The sequence below is a fragment of the Chiloscyllium plagiosum genome, unplaced genomic scaffold (assembly GCF_004010195.1).
Source record: "Chiloscyllium plagiosum isolate BGI_BamShark_2017 unplaced genomic scaffold, ASM401019v2 scaf_5285, whole genome shotgun sequence".
Taxonomy (NCBI): Eukaryota; Metazoa; Chordata; class Chondrichthyes; order Orectolobiformes; family Hemiscylliidae; genus Chiloscyllium; species Chiloscyllium plagiosum.
Genome location: NW_025214926.1, coordinates 1 through 8676, shown reverse-complemented (window position 1 = coordinate 8676; position 8676 = coordinate 1). Strand labels below are relative to the sequence as shown.

The 8676-nt window shown below is 54.7% G+C and overlaps 1 protein-coding gene across 1 annotated transcript; it reads right to left on the bottom strand.

Moving 5' to 3' along the window:
- Nucleotides 1–6651: 6651 nt before the first annotated feature.
- LOC122548080 (potassium/sodium hyperpolarization-activated cyclic nucleotide-gated channel 4-like) lies at nucleotides 6652–7749 on the bottom strand (the record flags this gene model as incomplete). Its single annotated transcript, XM_043686645.1, has 1 exon — nucleotides 6652–7749. A coding segment is annotated over one exon (1001 nt), but the record flags the coding sequence as incomplete, so codon positions are not given.
- Nucleotides 7750–8676: the final 927 nt, after the last annotated feature.

The following is an 8676-nucleotide window of genomic DNA, read 5'->3' as shown; positions in this document are numbered from 1 at the left end:
CTGAGGGAGTGGGCACTGTCGGAGGGTCAGTGCTGAGGGAGCGCCGCACTGTCGGAGGGTCAGTGCTGAGGGAGCGCCGCACTGTCGGAGGGTCAGTGCTGAGGGAGTGGGCACTGTCGGAGGGTCAGTGCTGAGGGAGCGCCGCACTGTCGGAGGATGCAGTAACTGCTCTCAGTCCAGCTGCTGATACGGTGGGAGTGAATGGGAAGGAGAATGCATTGACTGAAATGTTGGAGGGAGTGGGCACTGTCGGAGGGTCAGTGCTGAGGGAGCGCCGCACTGTCGGAGGATGCAGTAACTGCTCTCAGTCCAGCTGCTGATACGGTGGGAGTGAATGGGAAGGAGAATGCATTGACTGAAATGTTGGAGACACATTGTCCACATTTGATGATTTGTGTTACAATGGCATCAGGCAGAATGGACTCATTGGCTGAGAAGATTATTTCGTGTTGTTTATTTACATGATTTGCAGTTACAAACTTTTTTTAAATTTCTGAATCATTTATATACAACAGGTAAAATAAAAAAATTACTCTGCATTATGAAACCTACAAGCTATGTACACAAATTCAAAATTAAAAATGTGTGCACGAGAGGGTTAAGGGGCAGACAACACTCTGGTAACTGAACGTGCGCACACTGAGTCTACCTGGGTCAGGTTAACCTGGTCTGGGCACAGACACTGAGCTACCTGAAGCACTTGCTCAATGTGTCAGTGGCTACCCTGTGGTTCATCTGCCCTTCCCTCCCTCCCTCCCTCCAGCTGCAGCTCCCCCCCCCCCCCCCCTCTCCTCCCCCCAGCCTCCTGCTTCCCAGTTTCAGGGTCACTGGAGGGCCCACTCCAAACTGGACAGGTTTCCTCTCCTGCTGCTGTCTCTCCAGTGGCTCAGCTCTGATCTGGGAGTCAGAGTCAGCATCAGGTCCTTTGGATCTGGCAATGTCACTGTGGGTGTGAGTGAGCCTTGTCTGAACACAGACTACGTTGCAGCTTGGCGCTTTTGGGCCTGTGAAAGATTCAATCAGGTATCTGCCCAAGTCATTCTAGCCCATCGACTCCGCGGTCAGTGCTACTCACTGTCTGCACTCTCAAATCTTCAGGAGAGGCAGGGACTCTGTTCAAATACACTGAAACACACACATAGACTCACACCCTGACTGTCAAACACAGACACATACACACAGGTTCTCACACAGTGACAGTGTCAAACACACACACACGCATACACACAGGCTGTCACACACTGACAGTGTGAGAGCCTGTGTGTCTGTTTGACACTGTTAGTGTGTGTGTCTGTGTTTGACACTGTCACTGTGTGAGAACCTATGTGTATGTGTCTGTATTTGACAGTCAGTCTGTGAGAGCCTGTGTGTGTCTGTTTGACACTGAGTGTCAAACACACACGCACATCCTAAAATACAGACAGGTTTTCACACATTGACAGTGTCAAACACATACAGGTTCTCATATACTGACAGTGCCAAACACAGACACACGCACACACTAACACACACAGGCTCTCACACACTGACAGTGTTAGACACAGGCACACACACTAATACACAGACATGCGCTGACACAAACACACACTAAGACACACTCTTGCATATAACACATGCACACACAGAATCAGACACACACATACATACACACACATGCAGACAGACACTGACACACGTATATGCTCAGTCGCAGACATTTGCAGATACACACCTAGAGTCACTTATGTGTTGACAAACACCTACACAGAGATACATACTGATGAGAGACACTCTGGTGCATATGAACATATTTTACAGAGATACATACACAGGCACGGACACACACACATGCATATAGATGGTGACATAACAACAGATGCACACACAGGCAGATATAGACACAGACAGACACGTGTATAAATCATACCGTTATGCAAAGATTGACACAAAATTTGGTATAGACATGTTTACGCACACAGACGCCCACATCGAAACACAACTAGATCTGCAGATATACCGACACAGCGAGACACATTGCAAATACATGCAGTTACAGATATGTTGACACATACAGACACACCCATTGATAGACAGAGCTACCTAAACACCCACACAGATATACACACACAGAGATATACACAAAGATACACAGATAATCAGACACATGTGTCCTCACATACAGGCAGAGATTCCAACACATTTTAATACATCCACAGGCACTCACACTGATATATACAAAGTCAGATAGATTTATGAACACACACGAACAGCTGTACACACACATCGAGAGACATGTGCAAATATATTCTTTATCACAAACACACACATTCAAATAGTGCATGGATAGATATGCACACACAATCATTCATACAGAAATCCATACAGGTGAACATGTACAAATACATATACAGAAACACAGATACATTCACACAGAGATGCTAACAAAGATGAACAAACACGTACAAACAAATGCATATATACAGGCTGAGGTACACATGCATACAGACGGACATACAGAGATGGGCACACTCCGAGGTAGACAGACATGTACACATACACACACAGACATATATACATGGGAGAAAGAGACAGACGTTTTTACAACTCGTACACATATCACACAGACTTGTATACACACACAGACCCATAAATACACACATGCACTCGTACACACACATACCAGTACACACACATGCAGACTCGTACACACATACAGACCCATAAACACAGACACGCACACACAAGACTTGTAGACACACATACACACACAGAATTGTATACATACACTCACACACACAAGGTTCGAGTGATTTCAGTGATTGCACTTTCTTTATGAACTTGGAGGCATCAGGAAGACCTTGGGCAGTGACAAGAACAGTGGATCAGTTTGGTCTGACAGCCCCAGCCTAACTCTGCTGCCTGTGCCCAGCCGGCTCCCTGACACCTACACACACTTTCTCCTGTAAATGAGTAACGTAGCGAGGGTGGGAGAGAAAGCAAGTGCAACACAGGAGATGTATCTAATCAGCATTCCGCTAGCTTTCTTTGATGATGAGGGTGTGTTCAGCTTGTTAATGACTGCTATCCAGTTTCACCCCCTCCCCCAGAATGGGGACTGTCTCCCCCTCCCCACCCTCTTTCTTCCCTCCCACCCTTTCAGACGGACTGAGTGGTGCTGGGAGGAGTGGGGTTCAGGGGGTGCCCTCTGTGCTGCTTGGTTGGGTTTGACCCTCTGTGTCCAGTGAAGTGAGCCGCGAGGGTTTGGGGGGGGGGGAAGGGAATCTTACAGTGCAGTATCTGCAGCCCAACACCCCCCCCCCCCACACACACACCCCCACTGTGTGAGTAACCGTCAGAGGGACTAACACTGTCAGACAAAACAATCCTGAGTTTAATTTTCTATCGACCGCTCGGAGAGATAATGCTGATGTTTGGATCCTGCATTGTTTGAGGCTGGAATGAGTGAAGTTTAAAAGCAGACACACACACACACACACACACAGATTTCAGCAAGGACAGGCTCTCCCTGCTCAGTGCTTGAAGTTTAAAAGCAGACACACACACACACACACACAGATTTCAGCAAGGACAGCCTCTCCCTGCTCAGTGCTCTGACGGATTGGTCACGCTCTGGGCACCAGCCCCCTCTCCAGCAGCTCTCCGTGTTCTCCTGTGAGGTGCCAGATACTCGGACACCCCATTTCCTCATCAGTGTCAGGGTATCCTCCTTGGAGCACATTCCCTCCAATTCCCTCTCTCCTCTTCTCTTCCATCACCTCCTTCCCACTTCCAGCCATCCTTCCTTTCTCAGTCTTTGTCCCTTTCATTCTCTCCCTCTCCTACTCTCATCCTTTCCTCCTCCTATCTCTCTCCCTATCTCCATTACTTCTTTTCTCTCTCTCTCTCTTTCCCTCCCATCTTCAATCCCTTCCTTTCTCTGTTAGCCCTCTCCCTCCCACCTTCCCTCAGTTGTTCTAATTTGAGGAGAGCTCTGTCCTCAGTGCACAAAGTCAGGTACAGGGCCCATGCTTTGTACGATCAGTCATGGGGAGTGGGGAGGAGGCTGTCCGAGACTCCCTCATTTAATCTGATTGCACATTGACTAGAGGCGGGGCTTGGTCCAAAACCATGTTCCCTTCCCCGTGGGAGGGTGTGTTCCCCTGGGAGAGTGTGTTCCCTCTGGGGAGGGTGTGTTCCCTCTGGGGAGAGTGTGTTCCCTCTTGGAGGGTGTGTTCCCTCTGGGGAGAGTGTGTTCCCTCTGGGGAGAGTGTGTTCCCTCTGGGGAGGGTGTGTTCCCTCTGGGGAGGGTGTGTTCCCTCTGGGAGAGTGTGTTCCCTCTGGGGAGGGTGTGTTCCCTCTGGAAGAGTATGTTCCCTCTGGGGAGGGTGTGTTCTCTCTGGGGAGAGTGTGTTCTCTCTGGAAGAGTGTGTTCCCTCTGGGAGGGTGTGTTCCCTCTGGGGAGAGTGTGTTCCCCCTGGGGAGGATGTGTTCCCTCTGGGGAGGGAGTGTTCCCTCTGGGAGAGTGTGTTCCCTCTGGGGAGGGTGTGTTCCCTCTGGGGAGGGTGTGTTCCCTCTGGGGAGGGTGTGTTCCCTCTGGGAGAGTGTGTTCCCTCTGGGGAGGGTGTGTTCCCTCTGGGGTGGTGTGTTCCCTCTGGGAGACTGTGTTCCCTCTGGGGAGGGTGTGTTCCCTCTGGGGAGAGTGTGTTCCCTCTGGGGAGGGTGTGTTCTTTCTGGGGAGAAAGAGTTCTTTCTGGGGAGAATGTGTTCTCTCTGGAAGAGTGTGTTCCCTCTGGGGAGGGTGTGTTCCCTCTGAGGAGAGTGTGTTCCCTCTGGGGAGGGTGTGTTTCCTCTGGGGAGAGTGTGTTCCCTCTAGGGAGAGTGTGTTCCCTCTGGGGAGGGTATGTTCCCTCTGGGAGAGGGCGTTCCCTCTGGGGAGGGTGTGTTCTCTCAGAGGAGAGTGTGTTCTCTCTGGGGAGAGGGTGTTCTCTCTGGGGAGAGGGTGTTCTCTCTGGGGAGAGGGTGTTCTCTCTGGGGAGGGTGTGTTCCCTCTGGGAGAGTGTGTTCCCTCTGGGAAGTGTGTTCCCTTCCACGTGGGAGTGTGTGTTCCCTCTGGAAGAGTGTGTTCCCTTTGGAGAGAGTGTGTTCCCTCTGGGGAGGGTGTGTTCCCTCTGGGAGAGTGAGTTCCCTCTGGGAGAGTGTGTTCCCTCTGGAGAGAGTGTGTTCCCTCTGGAGAGAGTGTTCTCTCTGGGGAGAGTGTGTTCCCTCAGGGGAGAGTGTGTTCCCTCTGGGAGATTGTGTTCTCTCTGGGGAGAGTGTGTTCCCTCTGGGGAGGGTGTGTTCCCTCTGGGAGAGTGTGTTCCCTCTGGGAGAGTGGGTTCCCTCTGGGGAGAGTGTGTTCCCTCTGGGGAGAGTGCATTCCCACTGGGTGAGTGCGTTCCCGCTGGGAGAGTGTGTTCCCTCTGGGGAGGGTGTGTTCCCTCTGGGGAGAGTGTGTTCTCTCAGGGGAGAGTGTGTTCCCTCTGGGGAGAGTATGATCCCTCTGGGAGAGTGTGTTCCCTCTGGGAGAGTGTGTTCCCTCTGGGAGGGTGTGTTCCCTCTTGGGAGAGTGTGTTCCCTCTGGGGAGAGTGTGTTCCCTCTGGGGAGAGTGTGTTCCCTCTGGTGAGGGTGTGTTCCCTCTGGGGAGAGTCTGTTCCCTCTGGGAGAGTGTGTTCTCTCTGGGAGGGTGTGTTCCGCTGGGAGAGTGTGTTCTCTCTGGGGAGAGTGTGTTCTCTCTGGGGAGAGTGTGTTCCCACTGGGAGAGTGTGTTCCCTCTGGGGAGGGTATGTTCCCTCTGGGAGAGTGTGTTCCCTCTGGGTAGGGTGTGTTCCCTCTGGGGAGAGTGTGTTCCCACGGGGAGAGTGTGTTCCCTCTGGGGAGGGTATGTTCCCTCTGGGAGAGTGTATTCCCTCTGGGAGAGTGTGTTCCCACTGGGAGAGTGTGTTCCCTCTGGGAGGGTGTGTTCCCTCTGGGAGAGTGTATTCCCTCTGGGAGAGTGTGTTCCCACTGGGAGAGTGTGATCCCACTGGGAGAGTGTGATCCCACTGGGGAGAGTGTGTTCCCACTGGGAGAGTGTGATCCCACTGGGAGAGTGTGTTCCCTCTGGGAGGGTGTGTTCCCTCTGGGAGAGTGTGTTCCCTCTGGGGAGGGTGTGTTCCCTCTGGGGAGAGTGTGTTCCCTCTGGGAGAGTGTGTTCCCTCTGGGAGAGTGTGTTCCCTCTGGGAGAGTGTGTTCTCTGGGGAGAGTGTGTTCCCTCTGGGGAGAGTGTGTTCCCTCTGGGAGGGTGTGTTCCCTCTGGGGAGGGTGTGTACCCTCTGGGGAGGGTGTGTACCCTCTGGGAGAGTGTGTTCCCTCTGGGAGGGTGTGTTCCCTCTGGGAGAGTGTGTTCCCTCTGGGGAGAGTGTGTTCCCTCTGGGGAGGGTGTGTTCCCTCTGGGGAGAGTGTGTTCCCTCTGGGGAGAGTGTGTTCCCTCTGGGAGGGTGTGTTCCCTCTGGGAGAGGATGTTCCTCCTTTCCTGGAAGTGTTCCCTCTGGAAGTCTATGTTGCCTTCTCTCTGGGGCTCTGAAGGGGGTGTGCAAGAAGGGTATCACTGCCAATTCCCCCCTCCCCCCCAACCCTGGTGAGGGCAGTGCCTGTGCTGGGGGAGCCAGGGCGGGTGTTTGTTGCTGGGGGGGGTCCTGAGGGCCCTGGGCAGCACCCCCTCCCCAGGTGAATGGGTTAGGAGCCTGGTCACTACATATTGGAGGGGAGCCGGGGTCTCTCTGAGTCCGGGGCCGAGCTGGAGGTGACTGAGCTCCTGCGGCCGGGTGAAGGGTCTTTGGGCAATGGTCTGAGGGGGGGCAGCAGCGGCCCAGCAGATAGGGAGGAAGAGGAGAGCCTGGGGCAGGCTGCAGCCGAGTCCCGGGAGGATCGAGCTGGGGCTGGGCCAGGCCTGGCCGGTAAGACGGGCTGGGAGGCAGACAGGAGCCTGGCGTCCTGGGTCAGACGTCCGAGGGGAATGCTCTGGGCGCTGCGGGGAGGATGGGGCCCACCTGGAAGGGCCTGGTGACCGGGAAGCGAAGCCCGGGAGCCTGTCACCTCGGGTGGGCTGTAGTGGAAAGTCTTCCCGGAAAGAGGGCTCCCTGCCGGGCTCGAACCCCGACGGCTCCCTGCTGCCCCCCGCTGGAAAGCCGAGACCGAGCGAGGCACTGTCCTGAGGCCTAAGCTGCGGGCTCCAGCCTGCTCCCCGACCTGAGGCCTAGTCCCACCAGGAGCCTGGGGCCCGGTTAGTGGGGGAGCTCCCTGCCCCGGGGAAGGCTGAGGGACCAGGGGGGAGCCGGCCCCGGGAGTGTGAGCCGCCGAGGAGGTGGTGGAGGAGGGAGGAGAGGCCATGCCCTGGAGGTGGGAGGCACGGAGCTGCTGTTGCCGGGGGAGGCCGGACTCTGGGCCCACCCCCAGGGGCGAGGAGGCTGCAGGTGGCAGGAAGATGGCAGTCGGCATGTGGCGGGGGGTCAGGGCGATAGCTACCGAGGTGGTGGCAGCCGCTGTCTGGAGGGGAGCATGAACTAGCGGCGCCCAGATGACAGGTTTCGGCCGCTCAGCCCTCACTGCTGCTAGCCTCTGCTCCTGGATGCTGTGGGCCGTCTCTCGGTCATGCCTCACGATCTGCTGGATGATCTCATTGTCCCGGTAGTTCAGTGAACCTGAGTTGGAGCCGTCCTTCCCCTTCCTCAGCAGGACGGAGTTCTTCTTGCCTGAGAGAACAAAAACACAAGGCATTGGAATGGGGCTGAATGACCTCCTGCTCTTCCTGTGGGACAGGCTGGAGAAGGGGCTGAATGGCCTCCTGCTGTTCCCGCGGGACAGGCTGGAGAAGGGGCTGAATGGCCTCCTGCTGTTCCTGTGGGACGGGCTGGAGAAGGGGCTGAATGGCCTCCTGCTGTTCCTGTGGGACATGCTGGAGAAGGGGCTGAATGGCCTCCTGCTGTTCCTGCGGGACAGGCTGGAGAAGGGACTGAATGGCCTCCTGCTGTTCCTGTAGGACAGGCTCCTGATGAAGGGCTTTTGCCCGAAACATCGATTTTGCCTGTCCTCGGATGCTGCCTGAATTGCTGTGCTCTTCCAGCACCACTAATCCAGAATCTGGTTTCCAGCATCTGCAGTCATTGTTTTTACCTCCCTGACTGAGAAAACCCCACTGACTGAGAGCACTCCCCTGACTGAGAGCAACCCTTTGACTGAGAACACCTGACTGACTGAGAGTACCCCCATGACTTAGAGTATCCCCCCTCACTGAGACTACTCCCCCGTGACTGAGAATACCCCCCTCACTGAGAGCATGCTCCTGACTGAGAATACACCCCTCACTGAGAGCACACCCCTGACTGAGAATACCCCCCTCACTGAGAGTACTCCCCCTGACTGACAGCAACTCCCTGACTGAGAACACATCCCTGACTGAGAATACCCCCCTGACTGAGAGCACCCTGACTGGCCACCTCACCATATTCTGGATTAGTGGTGCTGGAAAAGCACAGCAGTTCAGGTAGCATCCGAGGAGCAGTAAAATCGACGTTTCGGCTACTTCACCATGACCAATGTCCTGGACTGGAATCAGAGGCTGCCTCTAAGATGACCACTCAAAGAATGCTTTGAGAGGTGCCTGCTCCTCGCTGTACATG